Here is a 26,250-nt window from a genome sequence, read left to right on the forward strand (position 1 = left end):
ACCGCTGAAAATTCGGTTAGGAAAAAATCTCAGTAAACAGACGACTCACAAACATGAAAAGAAACAGGGGGGCTTTATTTAAGTCCTCTAAATAAAAGTCCAAAGATGAGGAAAAATAACTTCAAATCCATGGATGAACAATTGGAAGCAAGGAGCCAGGTATCACATGCTAGGTTAACACAAAAGGTTTCAGCGCAAGCAAGCAGAGGGAGAAAGCACTGTTTCCCGTGGAAGGAAGTCATCCGTCTGTGTCCGCAGCATGGGCTCTATTGCCTAAGTCAGCGCATCTACCAAACTCCTGAGGAGGAGGGCGGCAGGCACCTCCACTCAGCATTCTACGGTGTGTTCTAACAACTTAACGCAAGCAAGCTGTTTTTTGAACGATCACATTTTATATAAAGTTCATACAGATTCAGCATTCTACTCCATAAGATAGGTCTTGCTTTAGTACAACATATTTCTCCCCACAGATTTGAGTAAAACTGATGTTTCAGCAAGGTTATTGTATCCACCTATGATTTCACCTACATGGCACCTGGAACAGGAGAATCCCAGTTTAGAAGCATGTTCTAAGTGGCGTACTTAACATCATCTCTACGCAAAACGCAAGCATGTAAAAAATAAGGTGGAGGACCACACAGATAAAAGAAACCTGCTCACAACTGGTAAATGGATTTGTTTGGGCCGAATGGCATCTGCTCTGACATTTAAAAAGCAATACTAAGTGGGGAGCCAGAGCAAAAGGGAAGCAAGTTGGCCTCATAAACCATGAGATCCAGACGTTCATCAGCTGTCCTTTTCTTTCTGCAAACCACTGACTAATAAGCCTGACGCACTTATCTTTCCATTTTTTTCAAAAACTACCATTTTCCGAAAGGTCTTGTTAATTTGCCTTCAGTAACTAGTCATTGCCAGCAAAATGCTCCTTACCTTCCAGCTAAAATGCTCTGAAATGTCAGTGTGTTATCTAAAAAGACCGATGTAATCAACTTAAGCCTTTCCCTGCACAGAAACAGGAAAACACACGAAAATAAAACAACAGCAAGATGGCTGGAGAAGCTTAGAGTGACTATATTTCCGCACACAGCCGCAGGAGACTCCCCGGCTTCACCCAATCCCTTCACTCTTTGTCTTCCTGCTTGAAAGAAAGCCACCCTTCACGTCAGAAACGTGACTTTGAGAAGTAAGTGCTATGAATGAGTCAGCGCCTGTACTCTTGCCCCTGCCATCTGATGGGCGGTCCCCTGCTTGTCAGTCGGATCCCCTGCTAAACGGTAAGATCCTGGAAGGCAGGAGCCCTTGCTTCCGGCTTCTCTTTGCCTCTGGTCTCTGCCTCTACAAGAGTGTGTTGAAATGTCCATTTCTGACCTTTAAGTGGACTGGTCTCTGTTTTTCATTTTTATGCTGACTCAAAGATCTCCTTGTTTGACTGTGCTCACGTGCTGTCTTCACTAAGAATAAGCTGACGAGCTTGGTGTGGGGACAGGAGTTTGCAAAATGAGCAGTAGGAATCTCTGCTAAATGGGAACGGAGGGAAGGCACCAAGACTAGGAGGCCAGCCACAAAGCCCGCTACTTTGCCAACTGAATGGTAATGTAAACTTATCAATGATATGGGAGATGGGTTGTCAGAAACTCTGGGTCCCCTTTCCAATGAGATAATACAGGAAAACTTGTACAAAAAATATAGCAGGCACCCCGTAACTGAGTACCTGTACATGCTGGTTATCATTGTTAGGTCTGCACCTTCTGGATATATTCTTGTCTTTGAGAAGGCCTCGCCTTTATTTCTTGTTTATTTCCCCTCACCACAAAACCCTAAGATTAATGACAGAGTGTCTGCAAAGCGTTTCAAACTCCCTGACGTGTTATAAACAACCCATGTACCATTTTATTTATGTAAACTGTGTCTACCCGGTGAGTCCACTTAAATATCTGAGACTGAGAACCTTTGTCTCATAAGACTTAATAAATGATTCCCTCTGGCTCTAAAAGCAAGTACTTTTTCAATGACAGTGGGAGGGAAAGCAAAGGAATGACTCTGTGACATCTGCTGTGCAACGTTCTTCGAATGGCGCATCTCGATAAATGCATGAGAGTCCTCGGAGAGTTGCTGCACACCGTGAAGAGAGAGTGGTAAAAATCGCAGTACCTCTGAAAAACAAGGGAAAACAGGTCACAGTCAGAAAAGCCCCGCGGTTTCCATCCAGAGACGTCAGCGATGATGAGTTTAGGCTCGACTTTGTGCAAAATGGCAGCTTTCTAGGGTCTTGAAATTGAGATGCCCAGGAACTGAGGGGGTTGTGGGTATGGAGATAAGCAAGAGAGGCAGAGAAATACTCTGCACTTCAGAACCCACAGACGAGACAACATACACTTACGTGAACCGCTGGGAGCACTGTAAACCAAAATCACAATTTTAAATTAGCCTAAATATTATTGTCAGCTCTTTATGTGCCTGGAGTGACCCCTACATTTAGATAATTTATCAGCGAATGAGGCTAAGGCAAGTTAAATAACCTTTAAAAGGTAAGATAGTTAATAAGTAGCGGAATCAGACTGAACCTAAATCATTGGCCTCCAAAGCCAATGAGCTTTACACTCTGTACCTCATACTCTCCACGTGTTGGAGACAGCCTGTGACCGCTAAACCCCAGAGCGGGGGGGCTCGAGGGAGGGCCTGGCTCACAAAGGCAGCAAAGGCCATATGTAGAGTGAGGACTCAACTCTGTCGGTCATTTTCTCTATGACCCTTCACAGGGTTTTTAACCCAGTTGGCCCCCGAACAACACAGAGGTTAGAGGCACTGACCCACTGTGCAGTCAGAAATCCACAGGTAACTTTTGTTCTCCAAATTTAACTACTTATAGCTTGCTATTGACTGGAGGGCTTCCTGACAACATAGTCGATTAACACGTACTTAGTATGTTACATGTATTAGATACTATATTCTTACAGTAAAGGAATCTAGGGAAAATACATTGTTACGAAGAAAACCATAAGGAAGAGAAAACACATGTACAGTACTGGACATATTTATCCACATCATAAGTTTACATCATCCGTTTACAAGATGAAAAACATCTGTGTATAAATAAACGCGCCCATGCGGTTCGAACCACATTGTTCGAGGGTCGGCTCTGCTCAGTTTCCTGCCTACTAACAGCTTCGAGATATTTCAAAGTGAATGAAATGATCTACAGGAAACAATTTAGTCTTCTGGTAAAATACTATATGAGCAATCTCAAATGTTCTTATGGTTTAATTAATCCAAACTGACGGGAAGGAAGTACAGCTGCCATCTTTACATAACTGCTTGGCGTACCCTTCAGTGAATAAACCTCTTGAGACATCCCCAAATGCCGGACTCTGATGCATCCATGCCCTTTCGTGCCTTGTTTTTATAACACTTCGTCTCACAGGGGAGGAGGCCTTCAAAGCGTCCTCCAAACCAATTTTTTAATTAGGATTTTTCTGCACTTGCATTGCAGTCTGGACGTGCTTTACACTGAAACCCAGCGTAAGGGACTACATTCTTTACCTCCAAGTCATCGTCAGGAATAGCCCTCTTCCACTTCACGTTCCAGCGGATGTGTTCATAGGCATTCACTGCCACTTCGATCGCCTTGGGACAAGAATGGCAAGCCTGTATCACCTGCAGACGAAGCACAAAGTTTCTCTGCTTTAATGCACATATAAGATTCATTTATCCCACTTACAGAGGCATCATGAATGTATGGACCTGTTGGGTTCCTTGGAGCCCTGAAATGCCTTTGAGAAGTCTCATGCCCCAGAGCATTCACACACCCTGCCAGTCCCTTTGGAAGATGGGGGGGCTCATGAAATCAAACGGATGTCTTTTACCATCCAGGAGCAGGTGAAGAAGAGATTCTGACAAAGAAGGTGGGAGCCTGATGAAAGGCACGTCCCGTCCTAACAGTCTTCACACCTCCCACAGCCCCTGTGTCCACCAGCAGACCTCCAGTTTCTTTCTGCCAAGATGGCCCTGTCTCTAGAAGTTTTTTGGGGTGTGACCCATTTTCTTTTCAAAGTGACCCAGCTGGCTCTTCAGTGTGACCACAGCTGGTCCTGAGGGAACCTGTACTTCTGTCCCATCATTATCAGAAAAGCATTATTGACTCCCAGTCTCAGCACTTTTTTTCCTCTTTACCACCAGACAAGCAGCCTCAGCCACAGACTTTCTCCTTTACATTTTCTCAGCATGAGTTACACATCAATTCCAGTGTTGCCTTGAAACCTCAGAGGACAAATCGAGCTCTCTGTGGAGTCTTCTGAAAGTCTCTCTCACTGGACACGAGATGAGAAGGAACCCCCCCCCCTAACCCTCCATTGGCAGGAAGGCATGCCTCTGCACTTAACTTTCTCCAAAGAAATTTCTTCCTCAATTTCTGGTCCTTCTCAACCTCAACCTATTGTCATTGAGCAGATGGTCACAAAACTGGTTTTCTCGATCTTCTTTACACATCCTTCATAGGTGGTCCAGTGTTGTATTTGTTGACGTGGTAGTAAGTACCTAATGTCCTGGATCCTTGCGCAAAGCTGAGACAGAATGATCATCATTTGAAAATCCACTGAAGCATATGTATGTATCCAGGTCTACTGATTGAAGGTCTACTGATTGGAGGTCAACCTGAATGGAGGACCCACGCCAGAGAGCTAAAGATAAGAGCAGGTGAGATGGAGCCAGCTAGCTGACAGTACACCTGGAATGCCAGTCTGAAGAGCTTGGGATTGACTTATCAGGCAATAGAAGGCTATTGCATATGCTTAATGAAAAGCAATGCTATCGTCAATTCATTCCATTAGGAAGCCTTCTTGAGCACTGTGTTTAGCACCGTGATCATAATTCTGAAAAGTTTATGACCTGCTTTCAGTCCTTGGGGAGTTTACAACCTAGCTGAAAAGAAGAGGCAGAGATATTTGAAATTAGAGAGCAATATAAGCCAGTAAATAATAAGGGACCATAAAGATCACGTGTCCCTTGAGTACCATGAGCAAAAGCACAAAGGAATACATGAGGGCATCAGGGCAGAGAGCAGGGAGGAGGCTGAATGGGATGCACTCAATGGCTGCTTCGCTGCTTCGCTGCTTCGCTGCTTCGCACACAAATCCCATGGCAGCACTGTTGGCAGCACTGTTAATCGTTTGAATGAAGGGTAACTGAAGCTTTGAGAATGAATAAGTGGGGCCTATTTACTCATCAGATATGGGGAATAAAGAATGCAACTTTGAGACCCAAGTTCAAGAACAAATAAGGGTGCCACTGATTGAAATGAGAAAATTGGAAGGGCAGACTAATTTGGAAATGAGTAGATAATGAGCAGGAGGGCATCGCACATGGGATGTCTCAGTGGCAGTCAAACATGTGCATAGAGGATGCTCCAACAGCTGGTGAAGGTGATCTGTGCACCATCAAAGAATGTGCTGGCATCCTGGCTGGTGTGGCTCAGTGGACTAAGCACTGGCCTGCAAATGGAAAGGTCACAGTTCAATTCCCAGTCAGGACACATGCCTGGTTATGGACCAAGTCTCCAATGGGAGGCATGTAAGAGGCAACCGATTGATGTTTCTTACACCTACATTTCTCTCCCTCTCTTCCTCCCTCTTTTCCCCTCTCTCTATTAAATCTTTTAAAAAAGAATGTGTTGGCTAAAGTTATGGGGCTCAATAGTGAGAATAAATGGAAAAGACAGAGGACCATAGTCTGAGGAATTTGAAGCTACCAATATGAGGTCACTGAGTTGTGTGGTTGGGGGGAAATGTGCAATAACATTATATAGTATTTCCCCCATACAGACATAATAGATGCAAATAATATCAACAGCATAGATACACAGAGTAAACTGATTAGGAGATACAGTGTTTTGAATATTTATTACCTTTGTTTTTAGTATACTTCAGAGGTTTATACAATATAATTTTGAAAATGGTCTGTTTAACAATAAGCTCACAAAATGTAACAGTCAGCTCTCACGAGCGACGGGGAGTCAATGCCAGGACACAGCTGCTCCCGGCTGTCCCATCTTTGAGAAGCACAGTCATAAGCCATTGCAGACTGAATGTATGTGTGGAAGCTCCAAACCAGTAAAGGTATCAGAATCATCCTGCCCAGGGGCTGGGTCCAAATAAGCACAACATAAACACTTGTTTAATGAGAGGATCCATTCACGTACATATTCTGGGTGCAGAGCACAAAGCTAAGCTGCTGACCTTGGCTCTTTCAGTCAGGTCTAAACAAATAGAGGAAGCCGACGTCATCCATCCACACAACATAAGCAGGTGGGCTGGAGCCAGAGAGCCATGGCTATGGGACTTCTGACAAGTCTGAGTTTCTGAGCCTCTAGAAAGTGTAACTGGAGGATTTCTGCCTGAGCTCGTGGCTGTCAGGGTTGGCAGGTAATTTTCCAGGACCTTGGTTTTGGAAAATTGAGACAAATGGAGGTGCTCATGTCTCTGCAGCTGAGATGAGGATGACACTATGTAGTTCTATGTAAGAGAACTACATAATCGCTTTGAACACTAGTTATAAACTATGATCAGGGTACCACAGAATGTTGGCGTTGCAAGGAACCCTAGAGATTATCTGATCTTCCTAATTTCAAATTGAAGAAATTGAAACCCAGAGAGGTACAGTAAGAGGAAGCATGGTCTTCGGTTTTCTTCATCTGAACGTAGTGCTCTTCCAAGTATATTCTTCTCACGATCTTATTTTAATCCTTAGGCAATGACTGGTGAAATGTTTTAAGGACACAAATCCCATTGTACAGACATTTTAAGACAAGCAACATTCTCTTCCGTAATTATTTTAGGTTGCATGTTGTTGAAATTTCAAAAGAAGTCCCTGGTGAAGGCAGAGATGTTGCCCATCATGTGAAAATAGCACCCACCCAGACCCCCTACACATTCTTCCCTAAAGACCCGCAGATATGCCCTTTCCAAAGGATGGGCCCTGGTGCCTGAGCAACCCAGAAATAAAGGTTTAAAGTTCAGAGTTACCAGTATAGGGACGACAGCTGAAATTAATCCAAGGATTGAATCAAGAACATACTGACATTAGAATCGTGAAAACAAAAAGCGTGAAGAAGGCAGAAAGTTTGTAATGAAGCTCTGAACTCTGGCTTAGCTGTCCACTCGGAAAACTGATTTCTGTGCTCTGCATAAATAAATTCCTAAGCCCTATTCAGTCTTTTTTTTCTACATTTTATTTTATTTTATTTTATTTATTTTTAGAGAGAGGGAAAGGGAGGGAGAAAGAGAGGGAGAGATACATCAATGTGTAGTTGCTTCTCAAGTGCCCCCTACTGGGGACCCGACCCACACATATCCAAGGCATGTACCCTGACTGGGAATTGAACCCGCAACCCTCTGAAGCCAGCACTCAATCCACTAAGCCACACCAGCCAGGGCAGCCCTACTCATTCTTCATGGAAGCTACAGTGGACATATTTAAAGATGTAGTGCCTACACAGAAACTTTGTCCTTAGGTGTTCCTTACCTCTACTTTTTTGCCAACACTGAAGAGGCAGAAAAGATGTGAATAAAAGTTGCTCTCCTCTATCACATACTACCTACTTCCCAACTAAAATTTCCAGATTTAGCAAGTAGTAATAGTAAAGGTTTTCCAATTAAATTTGAATTCCAGATAGACAACAGTAATGGTTTAGTATAAGTATATCCCACATATTGCATGGTATATATTTATACTAAGTTACTTATAATTTATCTGAAATTCAGATTCACTGAGCCCCTTGTATTTTACCAGGCAACCCTCTTTCCAGTCCCTATTTAGAAAGTGTTTGACTAAGTTACGGACACAGGAACGCACTTCATTCACAGGTTAAGAGCCTAACTTCACAGACTTGATGCTTCCACTTGCACCTGGCCTAATCCCATGTATCACAGGAAGATAACTTCTCACCTTTCATTAAGGCAAAAAAAAAAAATGAAGTCGTTCTTAACCTGCAGTCTTTAGATGCATGAAGTCCAAAGCCCTCACTGCTGACAGTAGGTTTTGTTCACCCCGATAACTAAGTTTTTTCTGCTGACACCAGACGGGTCTCGCGGCGTGAACGGCTCCTTCAGCCTGACAATCTTCCAGCTACTTTCACCGGCACGTCAGGCTTCTTCCAGAACTAAGCGGCTAGACACACCTTTAGGCCTCTGTAATTATTTCACAGACCACTTACAACAACAGGGGAAAAAAACCCTTAAGAGACAGCAAACTAAATCATTACTAGATGCTGACTAACAGGGACCTTGAGAAAGGACTGGCATGAAGCCAGAAGGGAGAAACTTCTGCTTCTATGTCCTGGTCTGAGAAACCAAAGATGCCCAAAGAACTTCACCTTCTGTATGTCTCTGGCGTCTCTTCCTTCATGGGAGAGCGATGAGCCAAAAGGAGCCTTTTCTAGAGTGGTGGCACCTGGAAAGACTTTTAGATCCCTTCCCTCATCGGACACCGAAAAGCGCGGACTGCCAAATAGATTTCAGATAAATCTCCTTGCCACCCTTCCAACACAAGTAGCAATGCTAAGCCACGTAAGCAGGAAAATCTAAAGCTGCTTCTGCCCTTTTATATTAATATATCTGTGTGCAGAAAGGCACTTCATAATCAGAGAGGTGTCTTGTACCCCGGGCTTCGCGCCCAGCTCTGTTCAACAGCAGGAGCCATCCACACTGCCCCAAACCCTCACACACCTTTCCCTGCCCTGGAAAAACATCTTTCTTGCCCTACCTGAAAGCCCAATCTTGGCTCCCTGGAGTGTCACTTCTTTCTGAATTATGCTGGGAAAAAAAATCAAATGTCCTTTTGTACCCTGGAAAGCAATTGCAGAACATATAATTCTTTCCCCCACCTTATGTAATTTATACACTGGCTTTCAGTGAAATACACCCTCTACCAATGTGCTTAATATTTGGCAGACAGCATCTTCAGCTCTGACCTTATTCCTTGTAAATAAGGAAACCAAATTCCCTATCCACAAGAGAACAAATCACTTTATCTTCTGGATAAACGAGTCAGTCACTGACTTGCCATAAAGATGACTTTGTTTTTGGAAAGTCGGGCTGTGGAGAAGTTGTTCTAAATCGCTATGAAACATCTGCGTAGTAAATTGAATAGGTTTTCTCCAGTTTTGCTGTGGAAGGGGGCCAGTTCTCTTATGCTGTTGGTAGCAAGAAAATGCTTACATTACCAGCCATCCACCAGTGGCCACTAACTCTATTCTAAATCTCTTTCACATGTGAACAAAGTAGAGGAACTCGGGGGAACAAAACAGAACTGATAAGGACACGCTAATGGGAAGCAGAGTGTTCCTTGCAACAAACAATTGTAGGCCTACTTTACCAGCTCGGGGAGCCACCCACGACCACGGGAGAGACTGCTACTGTGGACGAGTGTTCGTTCTGGGCGGAGGAGGGAAGGCAACAATCTTGCTGAGCAGCATTACCAGGCTCAGTGATTTCCTTGCCTTACTCACCTGTTCCCCCTTAGACAATCCTGAAGAGCTGGTATTTTTACCTTCATCTTTCAGAAGAGAAAAAGTGGGATCTGAGAGATCAGGGACCTTGTTTTTAAAAATTGTACAGCCAGTAAGTGGCCAAGCCAGAGAGCATGCACCTGCTCACTGAGCCGCTGCTCCCAACCCTCCTCGCTGTTCCCTCTCAGAAAGTGCTTTTGTGAAAGGGACCCAGGGGCCTCCCTCATGTTCACAAGACTTCTTACTGGAGAACAGAAACTCTGTCTAGAGGCTCTTTCTCCCTTATCTGGCTCTTCGAGGGGAATGAGGAGAGACGGCCTTTTAGTTGCCTTTGCAGAGACTGGATCCACTCACAGGCATCCAGCAGTGGGTTTCAGACTAAGGCTCAACATTCAGTCTCAGACAGTCTCAGACACTGCCTCTCCTGGCGGCAAAGGCCCCGGTGGGTAAACCAAACCCAGAAGCACTGATTCCACCACACAGCAGACATGCAGTAACAACAACAGTCCCAGCCATTGTTTAGTGCATCTGGCTTTGCATACTGTATTCATGATGAAGACTCCCGAACTTGTACCTCTGGCCAGGCCCTTTCCCTGAACACCAGATTCATAGATCAAACTGCCTACTTGAGGCCCTCACTGGTGTGGCTCAGTGGATTGAGTGTCGGCCTGCGAATCAAAGGGTTGCAGGTTTGATTCCCAGTCAAGGGCACATGTCTGGGTTGCCAGCCAGGTCCCCAGTGGGGGGTGTGCAAGACGAAACTGCACACTGATGTTTCTCTCCCTCCCCCTAAAAAGTAAATAAAATCTTAAAAACAAAAACCTGCCTACTTGATATTCACCTGGATGAGTAGTAGGCACCTCAGTCGCAACAGAACCCCTGACCTTTTCTTCAAAATCAGCATCCCCTTGCCTTGTTTCTACCTCAGAAAATGTTCCCTCGGTTCTTTATATTCCTTGGGTGAAAATCCTCAAAGTTATCTGTGACTCTTCTCTTTTTCCTTATAGCCCACAGATAATCAATCAGCCAAACCCAATGACTCCCTCTTTGAAACACGCCAGGAGTCTGACCACACTCACCATTCCCACTGTGGGTGTAGGCCACCCTCATCTCTTAGCCAGATTTTTGCAAGACCTTTGCTCCTGCTAGAGTCACTTTCCAAAAGGCTGAATTGGTCTTTGTGGAATCGGAGCCTTTGTGGAATTTGATCTTTGTCAAAAAGATCTTTGTGGAATATAAATCAGACAATACTTCCCAATTCAAAATCCTTCAGTGACTTCCTATCTCATTCAGTGTCCAAACCAAGGACATAACCATGGCCCACAAGGCCATACATATGGGCTATAAACCACGCTCATACACAATTCTCCGACTTCTCTTCCTCCTGACTCACTCCACTCCTGCCACTCTGGCTTCCAGAAGATAAAAAATATGAACAGTGAAAGGACAGCAAACTCAGTTATTAACAACCACACTTAAAACAAAAGCAAACTAAGCAAACAACTAGAACAAGAACAGAACCACAGAAATGGAGATCACATGGAGGGTTAGCAACCGGGGAGTGGGAGGAGGAGAGGGGGGAAAAGGTACAGAGAATAAGTAGCATAGATGGTAGGTAGAAAACAGACGGGGGGGAGGGCAAGAATAATATGGGAAATGTAGGAACTAAAGAACTTGTGACACATGGACATGAACTAAAGGGGAGAAATGTTGGGGAGAGGGGTGTGCAGGATGGAGGGGAATGAAGGGGGGAAATGGGACAACTGTAATGGCATAATCAATAAAACATATTGTTAAAAAATCAGCCCTGGCTGGTGTAGCTCAGTGAATTGAGCGGGAGCCTGCGAACCACATGATCACGGTTCGATTCCCAGTCAGGGCACATGCCTGGGTTGCAGGCCAGTTTCCAGCAGGGGACTCACGAGAGGCAACCATACATTGATGTTTCTCTCCTTCTCTCCTTCCTTTCCTCTCTAAAGATAAATAAATAAAATCTTTTAAAAAATCAAAAAAGGGAATAAACTAAAACTCATCAGTTAAAAAAAGAAGTTATAAAATTAAAATGAAATCTATATAAAGCCTATTTAGAGCTTAACAAAAAACATTGTTGTAAATTGTTGTTTATTTTTGTATTCTTCCTCATCGTAATCATTTAGAATTCTCTATTAAAAATGTATAAAGTTTCAGAACATTTTGAGTATTACATATAATTCTTAGGGGCAAATGACTTCATCGTCCATTAAAATACTGACAACCAAGGAAAAATCCCTATGAGATCACAAAATTCATTGATGTCATATCCACGTCTGAACATTCCCAGGGTTGTCCATCTGGAATTTGCCCTGACTCTGCACACTCCTTAAATTCTGTTTTGTTTTGTTTTAAAATTTTATCTATTTATTTTTAGAGAGGGGAAGAAAAGGAGAAAGGGAGAGAAACATCAATGTGTGGTTGCCTCTCTAGCACCCCCTACTGGGGACCTGACTCACAACCCAGGTATGTGCCCTAGAGTCGGAATCAATTCTGTAACCCTTGGATTCACAGGCCTGCGCTCAACCCACTGAGCTACACCAGTCAGGGTTCCCCTTAAATTTTTTATTGGAACTTTTCTTCCCACTAAGCCTCACAGTGCAGAATGTCAGACCAGTTCTGCTATTTTACCAAGGGAGGAGGTGGAACTTAGCTGTGAATTTAGTAAAACTCTCTGTCAACTGGCTTTCTGTGGCCCTACATTACTCAGTTGCTTTATACCTGAAACTCCTCTGCTTCTTGTCAATTAATTTTTTAGAATGAGCGAGAGCCTAGGGATGGTGTCATGTGATTTATTTTCCGGTGAAATGCATTTTGGTTTTCATATTAATGACCATCATCAACCTAACTCTTCTGCCTGTCATTTACCATGGCATATTAAAAGTATCTCTTAGGTCTCTGTCTCTCCCACTAGATTGTGAGCTACCTGAAAGTAGGTATCATGTTTTAGTCGTATTAGCCTGTTAGCATTCGGTCTCTGCTACCCACTAGAGACTATTAATACATATTGTTAAAAATAAAGGCTGCGCAATGTGACATTACAGGAACAGATACAAGCCCGAATGATGTCAGGTTGAATCCTGGAACTGCTGCTGTGTGGGGTCAGGCAGGTTCCTTAAATAGTCTGTGCTCCAATTTCCCCCTTTGTAGATTAAGATACTAATATTGTTTATTTCATAGGGTTACTAGAAGAGTGAAGTATAAAAATGAGAAATGCATGCATAATAAAAAATTATAAAATGCTTATAACAGTGTGCTTAGTAAATAGAACTCATATATAATAAGCATAATTATTAGTACTTAGTAAACATTAGCTTGCACTAAACTGGAAAATTGAAACTATATTTATTAGTAGTCAATAAACATTAGCTTTCACTAGGCTGGAAAACTGAGTGGCCCTTTCTTGTCAGCTAATTCCAATACTTATCTTTAAATCAGACATTCGGCTGGAGACAGCAAGTAGATGCTAGTCCGACACCATCCACCTGTCCTGCAGACTTCCGGTGGCCTTCTGATCTTTCTCCACTCAGTCCCTCAGGAAGCCGCCACCGCCAGTTCATTGGTGGCTTCCACAAGACATGGAAGATTACCTGCCACTCTTGTCCCCATTCCCTGCTCTCAGCCCCCGATTTCAAACACACCTGGACCAGGACGAGATAGCTAGGGTTATATGTGTAAATGGACAGTCAGGTAGAGGATCAAGCCTAAGACAAGCTTGAGTCACTTGCAGGGACCCGGCCTCACCTTATGGAACTGCGGAGGGTATATTCGAGCAGCCCCGTGGTTCAGCAGGAGCTGGTAGCAGATCTCGGGCTGGGCTGCAGGGCGCACCGAGGTGACCTTCAGCACATACTGGATGGCCGCACAGCCGTTGATATCCATGAGATTGGCTTCGGCCCCGGCCTCCAGCATCATGTGCATGAGCACGTGGTCACAGTTCCAGGCTGCCTTGTGGAGCGGGGATTTGAAGTCGTCATCCCTGGCGTTGACCTCGGCGTGGTAGTCAAGCAGCATGCGGCAGATGAGGTGGTGCTCCCTGCTGTACTCCTGCTCTTTAAAGCGGAGGGCCCAGTAGGTTGCGATGGCCAGGGGGGTCTCCATGTGGGCGTTCACACTGTCCACGACAGCCCCATGTTCCACGTAGAAGGCCACTAGCTCCGAGAGGCCGAAATGGGCGGCTGTGTGCAAGGGTGTCTCCTCATCCTGGTTGTTGGTCTTCATGTTCACGTTCGCCCCTAGGAAGGATGATGGAGGAGGCCAATTATTTAAACTTATTTTGTCTTTATACGCCAGGTTCATTAACCAGAACTTAACTAGCTGCTCCCCTGTTAATCACTGGCTGTCCTTTATCTTTCTTTCCAAGGTCTACTTCTGGGCCCCACCAAGGACACTCCTTTGAAACAACAGTGCCATCTCCTGGACAACCAGCAAATGTACCGAGATCCAGGGTGGGTGGGGCGGACGTGGAGAACAGGAGACTTCAGGCCCTTTATTGAGTTTTAATTTTTACTCATAGGAGGATTGGGAAATACAAAGTGGTTCCTGTGACTAATGGCTTTTATCAAGAAAATAGCAAATACCATGGAAAATAAAAAAGGTTATAGTCAACTATGAGTTTCTTTTACTGTTTCACAAAATCATGTTTTTCTTTTCTTTCAAAGTGGAAAAGCCTGTAAATTCGGTCCAGGCAAACTCCAGTGACAGGAATGTGGCCCAGCCCTCTGACTGAGGCCCGACCAGAGCTTCCCGGATGTCCACGGCTCCCAGAACACACCTGCGGAAAATACCAACCACCCACACTTGGACCTCCAAACTAGCCTACAGGTCGTGTTTCCCATTGACAGGGTGGAAGCCAGTGTAATAGAAATACCCAATGAAAGAAAGACAGTGATTCAGAGACTAACATATTTGACTTATGGGTGACAATGGCTGTTAGAAATACAAATTTTTAGTACTTGGAAATCTCCTTAGAAATGATTTAATCCAACCCACTTTTCTAATAGGCCTGGAAATGAAAGCAAATTTTATTTTTCTGATAGGAAATGTTAAGTATTAGAATGGTCAACTTCAGAAGCTGAAATTTTTTCTCCTCTGCCTAATTTAATGGGGTGAACCAAATGACCCTCTATGGGGCCTATTGACTATTGACCTTGCTGAAAATTTGTATATGCACTTCAAGTATAAAGCTGGAGATATTCCTTTACTATTCTTACTATTATTATACTAGTAACAAATATTTCTTAAGCACTTATCATGTGCAACATTCTGAGCTAAATGCTTTTTATATACTGCCTCATCGAATCTTCCTAACTAGCATTTTTGCAATAGATGAAATGTTTGTCCTAATTTTACAGATGAAGAAATTTCTACTTAGAGAGGCTAAGTAGAAGCTAAGAAGGAAGAGGTTGCAAAGCAGACAACCCAGCTTTAAAGTCTTACCACTGTGCTATTCTTTCCACTTCATTATTTTTCTAGAAAAAACATATTCTGTACTTCACTCTCTTTTGGTAGTCAAAACCTTGAAAGCAGCAAGTTGCATTTTGTTAATTTAAAAAATCCATTCTCCATGTATGGCTCCTTATGCCCTTTTTTAAAGGTGTCCTCTGGTCATATAGAACATGTTTGAGAAAGGCAGTGCTCCTGCAAGCGTGCTCAGTGTCCTACACAAAATCAGCCCCCAGTGAGGCTTCCCAGAGCGCAGTGCTCTGTAAACTCTGAGGCTGTAGTACCCTAATTTGCAGAAAGCAGAATTCTAACCAAAGACTGTCACTTGTGAAGCCATCTGTGTTCGTCAGTATTCTGCCCCAGAGAAGTCCTGGGTCAAGCCTCCTTTCAGGTCAGCCCTTCCCTTCTCTGTAGTGAAACGCAATGAGTAAGAATGTCTTCCCAGAAGCCACGTTCAGAGTCACTTCACACGCAGGAGAATTTCCAGTAAGGAAGGGAATCAAAAGGTCAGGATGAAAATTTCACAGGCCAACTCAGAACAACCCACATTCTTTGTTTTTAAATGGACTTGGACGTGTACGATTGATCCTCGACCCTTTAGTACAACTGGGAAGGCTGCCCAGTCCTCCTTTCTGAATGGGAGACCCTTCTTTTTATAGTATTTGAATCGTGTCTTTGAGGGCCTTTATATTTCCAGGGAATACATAAAGTAGGATGATTTAATTACTTCTTAATTGTAGATCTTGAGATTTAGTCACGAAATTAGGGAACATAAACATGAAATCTTGGGAAATGTTTTGAAAAAATATTTGTAATGCAGAAACACAATATACTAGTTTCCTACAGCTGTTGTAACAAAGCACTACAAATTAAGTGGCTTAAAACACAAATGTATACACAGTTCTGGAGACTGGAAGTTCAAAATCAAGGTATGGACAGGGTTGGCTCCTTCTGGGAGTTTTAAGAGAGAATCGGCCTCCTGCCGCTCTCCTAGCTTGCGGTGATGGCAGGCAGTCGCTGGCGCTGGTTGGCTTGCAAATGTCTCTCCAGGGTCTGCCTCCATCTTCACGTGGCCTTCTGTGTCTCTGGCTCCACATGACTGTCTTTTTATGAGGGCACAAGTCTTACTGCATTAGAGGCCCACCCTGCTCCTTCTCATTTTAACTAGTAATATCTGCAACAACCCTGTTTCTGGAAAAGTCATGTAGCGAAGTGTTAGAACTAGGACTTCCACACACTTTCTTTTTGAGGAGCTCAGGGGAGGGGATACAATTCAACTCATAACATACAACACGTATTACATGATATATAAAATACATATGTGTAGTTTAAAAAATAGCCATCACCTATGTAATCATATCCCAGGTCAGTAAATTAAACATACACATTATAAAAATAGAAAGACCCTGGCTGGTGTAGCTCAGTGGATTGAGCGCAGGCCTGCAAACCACACAATCGCAGTTCAATTCCCAGTCAGGGCACATGCCTGGGTTGCAGACCAGTTCCCAGCAGGGGATGCATGAGAGGCAACCATACATTGATATTTCTCTCCTTCTCTCCTTCCCTTCCTTCCGCTCTAAAGATAAATAAATAAAATATTTTTTTTAAAAAGAAAGAAAAAATCAAACACTCTCAGACCCAGAGAATCCCTCCACTGTCTTATGTATCCTTCTGTATCACAACTCCTCCATCCTGCCAGAAGTCATCATTATCCTGACTCTTATGACGCATGTCTCTGCATATCTTTATAGTTTTGTCACCTTTGTTTACATCTCTAAACAAGATAGTTTGGTTTCATTCATTTTTGAACTTTATGTAAACGGATTAATAAACACATTCTTTCATGACTTGCATTTGTGAAAATAATTTACACTCTGATGTTTAACTCTCACTTGTTCATTTTACTGTGTTCTACCTCAAACCTCAGAGTAGGGTGGATGAACCCACAATTTGTCCGTCCTGCTAGTGGTGGGCATGCCCAGTCTGCGGTTGCTCGGAACACTGCATTCCTGCAGTGAGCATTCTTGTAGATTCTCCTACCCTGGGGCTCCGTGCAGGGGTTCCTCTGGGTTCCTTACCTGGGAGTGGGATTGCTGGGCCTCGGGGCATGCCTGTCTTCAGCGTCCTCCAGTGCTATCAAACAGGTGTGGTACAGTTTCCACTCCCATAGCCTCTGTGAGGACTTTTGTTGTGCCACATTTGTGTCAACATTTGGTATTTTCCGTCTAGTTTTAGTCAGTCTGATGGGTGTGTAGTGACAAACTGTGTTTAAATGTTTACTTTCCTAGTTAACAATTCTGTTAGCCATATTTTAATATATATTTTTTACCAACACTGCCTTTCGTATACTACTATAAGGATTTCTGTGTTGTTATATATTTTAAGTGTCATTTAAAATATTATACATTTAAAAATGTGTAATATTACATTGAGTGAGTTATCTTGCTGTTCGGTATAAAGTCTTTTTTAAGTTTTGGTATTATGACTAATGCTACAATTAATACATTTATATGTCAATTTTAGAATTATTTCCTTGGCATAAACTCCTCCCAAAGTAGAGTCATTAAAGGGCCTTTCTGACTAATTGCTGAAAGTTATATTTCTATCTCTCTCACTGATATGGAAGTGAGTGCCATTTTCTCACCAGTGTGTTGGCACACATTTTTTTAAATTTGCCAGTTTGGAAGTAAAAGATGGCCTTTTAAAAGAAAAAGAAAAGAATTCACTTAATTATTAGAGTTTGGACACTTTCTATGCAATTATTAACTAGTGGTATTTCTTCTTTGGCTAAATGTTCAAATTTTTGTCCTCTTATACATTGAAGCCTTTCTGTTTTACAGTTATATGAGTCCTTTGTTAAATTAAAATGTAAACTTGTGCTTTAGTAATTGTTATAAAATTATAAACCAGTCTACTTGGACTTTCTTAAATACAATGGTGTTCACTTTAGATAGGCAAAATAAAAACAAGCAAGTATTTTTAATAAATTCTAGAATGTCCTACTTCTCTCAAAGTTTGCAAAGCTATCCAAATCAATTATAATTTAGTTTTATTATAGATTTTTAAAATGTTTAACACTGGATTCATCTGAAATTTATTTTGGTATAGATATCAATTCAAGGCATGACATTCTCAAAATATAGAGTCTTTCCAACCAAATACATGGTCTCTTTTTCTGAAAGATTTTTTAACATTCTTTAAAGTATACCCACTTCTCCCCCTACCTCCCCCCAAAATTATTGTAGTAATTTTCATTCTACAGGAGCAGGGCAAATTACTTCTGAGGTAAAGTAACCTTTATGAGAGAAGGCCTTTCATGAACTTTTTAATTTATGCAAAATGGTCTCCAGAAATAGTCTGGAATAGTGGCAAATGAAGCAGATAAAAACTTTAATTTGCGTGGCTTGATAAAGAACAAGGCTTTTCAGATTTCATCTATGGGCAAAGGAGACACGGATTTGTGTGCACCAAGAATGGGACAAAGAGGGGAGAACAGAAAGCCGGGGCGGCCCAAGGGAAAAGATAGTCCTGAGGCCAGGATTCCTGAGGGACACAGCACCAGTCAGTATTCAGTTTTCTCTGCTCTCCTGTACTGTGTGATTGTCTTATTTTATTATCCCCCAACAGAGAGAATGAATTTTTTAAGTCCTGGTTATGAGACCTCACATTGCCAATTTTATCCCAAATAAAATGAAACTGCCTCCAAATGTCCATTGTTAGGTTGGCTGATCATGGGCACTCAGCCATGTTGTGGCTCCACCTGCTGGGCTTTGCTACTCCCTGCAGCGTGTGAGTTGGCCCTGGGAAGCATCCACATTCCCCTGCAAATTCTGTTACCTTGAAAGCTACATGACGGACTTCTGGTCAAATGGCAGGATAGGTAAACATGGCTGGCCTCCTTGCACAATCACATCAAAATTACAACTAAAATATAGAGCAACCACCAGAACTTGAGCTGAATGGAAGTCTAATGACTATGGAATTAAAGGAGCCACACCCATTCAGAATGGTAAGAAGGGTGGAGAAGTGGAATGGGCTGATACCACATCCTCGTGTGGTGGATAAACATTCAGGAGGGATATCTCAGGGGCAAGGAGTCCCAGCCCACACCAGGCTTCCCAGCACAGAGTTCCAGTGCTGGGAAGGTAAGTCCCCATAAATTCTGGCTGCAAAGACAGCAAGGATCAAGTCAGTGGAAGAAACTTCTGGAACCCTAATCAGTTCCCTTTAAAGAATCCACAAACAGGCTTACTCTGACTCACTCCCTCTGAGCTCCAGTACCCTTTATTAGCTCAAAAGGCACCAGTGGCATACAGGGAGAAACTGAAGTGTCTGATATCAAAGCAGGAGCTGGGAGACAACTTTCTCCCAGACAGAAAGGCAGGCAGAGGCCATTGTCCCTTTTCTGAGCCCATCCCAAAAGAGCCACAGAACCAGCAAGTGGGTGCCATATCTGAGTCTCCAAGAACCTAGATAACACTGTTTGCCCTGCCTTTAAGATCCCTTCAGATTCCATCCCACCCAAGTTATGGGCCCATCCAAACAGTTAACCATGACTTTTCCATATGAATGGCTGGTCTTGGCTCATGCTTCACAACTTCCTAAATCTTATCAAACAAGCAACAGCCAGCCTCAGTAAGCCCCTAGACCCTGTACCTCTTACTAAGTGGCCTCAGGCCTGGCACTAGCAGCAGCCAGTCTGGATTCACAGCTTGGTTTCATCTGGGAATCTCCAAGCCCAGCACAAGAAGCAGTCATCTCAGATTGCTTCACAGCTCAGGCAGGGTAGCCCCAAGCAGAACACAGGTGGGGGCTGACCTTGGCCTGCACCACCCAGGAAACCCCAAAGCCTGTCACCCACTGGACTGCTACCGACCACACTGGAGCACCACCACCCTGCCCCTGTACAGCTGATCCTCCACAAGCGCAGAGGCTGGTGGTCAGCGGTCACAGCCAGCCTTGTAGCTGACTGGCCTGGGTAAATCCCTCCCTTGACCTTTCAGCAGCAATCAAGGCTCAAGTATAAGAGAAAGGTGTACTCAGCCCATATGAAGGTCACCCTCGAGTACCCAGCTTGGGTGATAGGGGAGGCTGTGCCACTGGACCCCACGGGACAAAATTTGATGCAGATTCATTGCTCTACTCACTCAGTCATTTTGAATGTGACAGCCACACAGTGCACATGCTCACTCAACGGCATCTACCACCCCCACTAACTAGTACAGTGTGGTCATCATTATTCATGTATCATCCACTCTCTTTGGTTGCCAGATTACATCAATGTTACACAAACTCTTCTCATTATATTGATGGCTGGACTTTTTCTGGACAGGCCTGGTCATATACACATGACTCATGGACATGAACAGTGGTGTGGGGATTGCCTGAAGCAGTGGGGAGTGCTGCGTGGAATGGGGCAAAGGGGCAAAAATTGGGACCACTGTAATAGCATAATCAATAAAATATAATTAAGAAAACAAAAATAAACTACAAGACAGTGGGGACAAGAGGAAGTCTCTGTCACTATGGGAACTGTCATCATGCTTGCTTTAGTTTTCTTTCTTCCAAGAGAACATTTTACGGTAAAACCCAGCCCATTTCTCCTTTCTTCCCTCCCTCTCTTCCTCCACAGAGATCATGACTAAAGTTGATTTTTGTCATTTCCTTGTAAACTTTTGTTCCTTTATTACTCACGTATTTGTCCATAAGCAACCCATGTGTCATTGTTATCTGTTCTTAAAAACTGCAAGTTGTGTCTCACTTCTGCAACCTGTTTTGGTCATTCACATCATATTTTTGAATGGAGAGCTGATTTTTTTTTCCATTTCAACTGCTGAATAGAACCACACTGCAAAGTTAAACAAGAGCTTAGGCATTCCTCTACTACAGACAATTAAGTTGTTTGAGCTTTTTCATAACAACAAATACCTTTAAAACTGTGCAGGAGTTTTTGGAGAGAAATAGAATTACTGGTAGTAGCGTATGAACATTTTGAATTGTGTTAAATTATATTCATCAGTGGTTATATCAATTTATACATACATCAGTATAGTTTAAATATTTCCAACACTTAATGCTGTCAGTCTCTTGTTTGTCAATTAGGTAGTATGAAATAGAGTTTCAATTTCGTTTGCACTCCCCTGGTTACCAGTAAAGTTGCGTGCCTTCTCATATGTTTACGGGCAACAAGATTTCCCCTTGTATAAATCATCTGTATAAATAGCCTCTGTCCATGTATCATTGGGCTGTTTGTGTTTTTCTTACTTATTTTCAGGCTATAAATAAGATCCTTTTCGAGAAAATAGTAAAAATATTATTGAAGTCAAAGGACTTAAACTCAAATAAATGGTAAGCTCTGATATATTCATGGATAAAAAGATTCAATAGTGCAAGGACAGCAATTCTTCTTGAATTGAGGTATAAACTTAATGCAATTAAAATGCTATTTTTAAAAAATATTTGTTTAGAATAAAGGGCAAGACAATTTTGGCAAAAAGTGGGAAAAATGGGAAGGCAAAACGAGATGGTGAAGGAGGAATACTTACCCTGCCTGATACCCAAGCGAACTATCATTAAAGCCCCGGCCGGGGTACTGATTTGTGGGGACACAGTTGGACCAATGAAATGCAAGGTAGAGGCTAGAGACAAACCCACTCAACAGAGCATCTGTGGTGACGGAGGGGCAGTTCCAATCGGCAGAGAAATGGTAGACTGCGTAATAAATATATCGGGACCAGAGACTTGCAGTGTTGTTAAGAGCATAGACTACGGCTCGTGTGTGAGTGTTGGTGTGTGTGTTACATTTCGGATAAATCAAAGGCGAATGAAAAGCTAAATAATGTGTTTCCAAAATATAAGCTTATTGGGGGGGTTACTTCGCAAGTGATATAAATGTCTAACCACTATGCTACGCACCTGAAACTAATACACTATTGAATGTCAGCTATAACTGAAATATAAAAATGAATGAGTAAGTAAAATGGACATGTAGCGTTGGAACTGGAGGGAGAAGGGCGGCACTCCATATTCAGTCACTAAGTTCACAGAATAACCTACAGAAAACGTCGACTGGGGCCATTTTACCGGAGACTTCCATCAGAACTGTTAGGTGCAGCCCTGGACTAACTCTGAAACGTTAGGGTTCTATCTTCTACAATCCTCCACTCCTTTGACTTTCCCTCTGCCCATTTACCTTGTTTGTAGCTCTGCGATACACCTGTGTGCAGGTGGTGTGGATGGCTTTCTCGTCTTTGTTAAGTCTGCTGGCTTTGATGTCATTTTTTGGTCTCTTCTCCCTTTGGGCATAGCTTCCTAAACATCCTGCCCTGCAGAGCCCGCCTCCTCTGCTGGGGACACTCTCCCGATTTAAATAACTCCGTGACTCGGGAACACACCTTCCTCTCTGACCTGGGGCCTCACATACGTGGCTGGCCCTGGGAACCACAATAAAGGCAATCTGCGTTATCTATTTTTTGAATAATTGATTTTATACCATATTTTCCTCTCAGATTAACTTACCTAAAAAAGATAAAATTATTTTTATTAAATAATAAGGCAAATGTTTTTTTAAAAAATCAAAAGCATATCAGAACTTGATTAACACTTTTCTGGAGTCGATGTGTTTACAGAGGCACCTCTTTCAACAAAGTTTGCTTTAGATCTCTCAGTGTTAGCTCCCTAACTCCAGCTAATGTAGTTGTGTATCTGTTTTCAAATTTAGATCTTATTTTTTAGTTTCTGATATGAAAGGTAGGTTTTGTTTATTTCTTCCAATCTCCCTCCCCCAATATTTGATAGCTTCACTGTGGGTTTTTTTTAAGGTTTTGATTAGATGTTGTTTATATTGCATGTTTTCTGTTATCATTTATCCCTCAAATACCCTCTTCCATCTCCTCCCACCCTCTCCCCTCCACAATCACTGCACCTTTGTCCATGCCCATGAATTCTTTCTCTGTGTTTTTAGAGTATATTTTGCTATTACAGTTGCCCCATTCTCCCCCTTTATTTCCCTCCACCCTGCACCCACCTCCCATACGCATTCCCCCGCTTAGTTCATGTCCATGGACTGTACGTATAAGTTATTTGGCTTTTCCATTTCCTATATTATTCTTAATCTCTCCCTGGCTACTTTGCACCTACTATTTATGTTTCTTATTCCCTGTACTTTTTCCCTCATTCTCCCTTCTCCCACTGGTAACCCTCCATGTGATCTCCATTTCTGTGATTCTGTCTCTGTTCTAGTTGCTTACTTAGTTTTTTTTTTTTTTTAGGTCTAGTTGTTGATGGTTGTGAGTTTGTTGTTATTTTACTGTTCATAGTTTTTTATCATCTTCTTTTTCTTAGATAAATCCTTTTAACATTCCATATAATAAGGGCTTGGTGATGATAAGGGCTTGGTGATGACTCCTTTAACTTGACCTTATGTTAAAATATTAAAACTTTCTTACAGTTAAGTCTCTACTCATGAATTTATTACATCATCTGTTGCCACCTTTCTCATGAAATGAGGATATGTCCAAGCTATTTTCCTCCTATATTTATACCTCTCTTTTTTGACAGCTACAATTGACATTGTCCTAATTGTTAAAATTTATATTCAGCCCTGTAATCTCGATCTAGTCTTCCGTGATTTGTCCATGGTTAATTACAAAACTTTTTTCAAATATAAACAGTAGTTAAGTTACTATGACTTGGAGTGGAGGTCATTTTGGCCTCTAATCGGAAATGTAGACCCAGGCCCTTCTGCAAAGCAGCCAGGAATCCCCACAAAGGCTGGCTTCTCGAAAGGACCCTCACCTGGAAGGGCCCCACGCTTGGCTAACTTTGAAATTCTGTACCACCTTGAAGTTCTTTTTTTTTTCTTTTTATAATTTTTTAATTTAATTCTTGTTCAAGTACAGCTTTCTGTCTTATATTCCCAGCCCTGCCCACCCCCCGCCAGTGCTCCCTACCTCCCTCCCATTTCCGCCCCCCCCCTTAGTTATTGTCCATGTGTCCTTTATACTTGTTCCTGTGAGTCCATCCCCTTTTCCCCTGTGATTCTCTCCCCTCTCCCCTCTGGACCCTGTCAGCATGTTCTGTATTGCAGTGTCTTTGGTCACATTTTGCTTGCTTGTTTGTTTTGTTGTTTAGATTCCTCTTAACGGTGATATCATATGGTATTTGTCTTTCACTGTCTGGCTTATTTCGCTCAGCATAATGCTTTCCAGTTCCATCCATGATGTTGTAAAGGGTAGTAGTTCCTTCTTCCTTTCTGCAGCACAGAATTCCATCCACCTTGAAATTCTTAATAATGTTTTTTAATAAGAGGCCCCACGTTCTCATTTTGCACTGGACCCCACAAATTATGCAGCCCGTTCTTTCTCCAACCCATAGCAGGAAAACTAAATTGAGTCCTTGTAGCCGATGCCTGATACCTTATGAATGTCCTGCACCAACCAACTACCCACTATCTCCGAGGGGGAAAAGAGCAGATTGTAGCTGCCCTTAAACTTCCCCTGCTGCCTGGAAAGCTCGACCTCTGCCAGAGCAAGCTGGGGTCTGGCAGTGTGAGCTGGCCCACGCGCTGAATGCTCCCTGCAGGACAGCACGCAGGGAAATCAGGAGCTTGGCCCCGTCATCTCTCCTGTGGGCCACTTGCCCCCTGGTCTCCAAATTTATTAATTTGCTCCAGGGTTGTTCACCTTGTTCTGCTTGTTTCCAAAAATAACAAAAGGGATCCTTCTAAAGCGATTTTCACTGCTGCATTTGATTTTATAATCACTAAACTACAGTTATTTGCATTTCTTTTTGCGCCCGTATTGGGTTGCAGTGCTTTGAACAGCTAGCAACTCCAAAAGGTTGCCAAGCCAGATCCCGGGAAGAAGGAACTTCCCGGCTCTGCTAGTCTCTCCCTTCCTTCCTTCCCTTGCTGCAGCCGGGCTGGGCTGGGACCGCCATTAGTAGGATAGGTGAAAAGGGTGACTGGTGGGGTGTGGGGAGTGGTGGGGGGGGGGGGATGGAGACAACTGTGCTTGAACAACAATTAAAAAATGTGAAAAGTAAATAAATAATAAATAAAACAAATAACAAATAAATAAAATGGTCAGATGGTTTTAAAAATCATGAAGTAATCCACAAAGAAAAAACACCGAAACTTTTCAATTCCTGAATGTCATCAATTTAAGTCAAACAATAATGGATTTGGGGGGGAAGTTGTAATGAACTGAATTAACCGTAATTAACTGAATTAATTACATTGCTTTGAATTTGGGCAAATGATTCTTCATCCTTAGTATGACACTCAGTGTTTGAGGCCAAACATTTGACACATTTGATCTAAAGATGTTTTCTGAGTGAGCACTGTTAACCCCCAAACACTAGACACAGCCCCGTAGAGGTGTTTTGTAACCCCTGCCCATTGTATAAATTCTTTGAGTTCAAGACATATTGAAGAATATTTCCTATTCGAAAAATTCAAACCTGTTTCCCCTCATCAAGTCACCTCTCCTTGGGCACATAACAGTTTCTCCCGAAAGCCATCCGAAGCCTGACAGCTGGGTGGGAGCCTGAGTGACCGCTGTTTTCACAACGCACGAATTGACCCCACCAACGCCTCTTGGTTCTAAAAGTTCTGTGAGCTCTCCTAAGAGATAGGCATTATTAAGAAGGTAACCCAATATCCAGGGGATTTGATAATTTCTACTGTGTCCCACTGCCCAATACACAACACCCTTCATTTGCTTTCTCATGTCAAAGCTGCATCAGAGCATAAAAACTAAGGTAACATTCCAAGCAATAACTAGAGATCCACACCTACGAGGTGTGGGCTGCCCTTTGTGCAGCTACCAAAATTTTGTTTTTCAACATGCACACAAAATTTTTCTACCTTGTTTTAAAATATTGGTCATAGGCACAAGGGAAACCTCTATATGTATACATGAAACTATAAAACCTCTTTTTGCTTAACATGTTCATCACCCACCAATTACTGAGTTATGTTCATTGAAAAGAAGTCCCCTCTCACAATTTTTTACAGTCCAATTTTCAAATATATGCATAGAAATATGGTCTATTTCAAATGACTTTTTAAATACCACCTTAAAAATGTACACTTTTCTTAGAAAAAGCACTAAGACAGAGTGAAAAGCATTTAGTCCTCTTGGTTACAGTGGCCTCGGTATGTGTGAGAACACAAAGGAAAATGGATTATTCTCATGGCTTATGGTAGTAAGAATTCGGGAAAGAATTTGGTTCAATGTATTAACTTGAGGTAGAAGTTTAGAATCTTCGTTAGC

The 26,250-nt window shown here is 42.6% G+C and overlaps 1 protein-coding gene across 2 annotated transcripts in view; it reads right to left on the reverse strand.

The window, feature by feature from the left end:
- Positions 1-395: 395 nt before the first annotated feature.
- Positions 396-26,250, reverse strand: part of ASB4 (ankyrin repeat and SOCS box containing 4) — a 70,945-nt gene continuing 45,090 nt past the window's right edge. For both annotated transcript variants that reach the window (XM_037046451.1, XM_037046450.1), the window contains exons 3-5: positions 13,274-13,764; positions 3,541-3,654; positions 396-2,153 (exon numbers count right to left, since the gene is read on the reverse strand). In XM_037046451.1, the coding sequence (XP_036902346.1) occupies positions 1,965-2,153; positions 3,541-3,654; positions 13,274-13,764 (794 nt within the window). In that variant the 3' untranslated portion in view covers positions 396-1,964. The remainder of the gene's footprint in view (positions 2,154-3,540; positions 3,655-13,273; positions 13,765-26,250) is intronic.

This window comes from Sturnira hondurensis, unplaced genomic scaffold, assembly GCF_014824575.4.
Source record: "Sturnira hondurensis isolate 20B ecotype Veracruz unplaced genomic scaffold, ASM1482457v3 Scaffold0005252, whole genome shotgun sequence".
Taxonomy (NCBI): Eukaryota; Metazoa; Chordata; class Mammalia; order Chiroptera; family Phyllostomidae; genus Sturnira; species Sturnira hondurensis.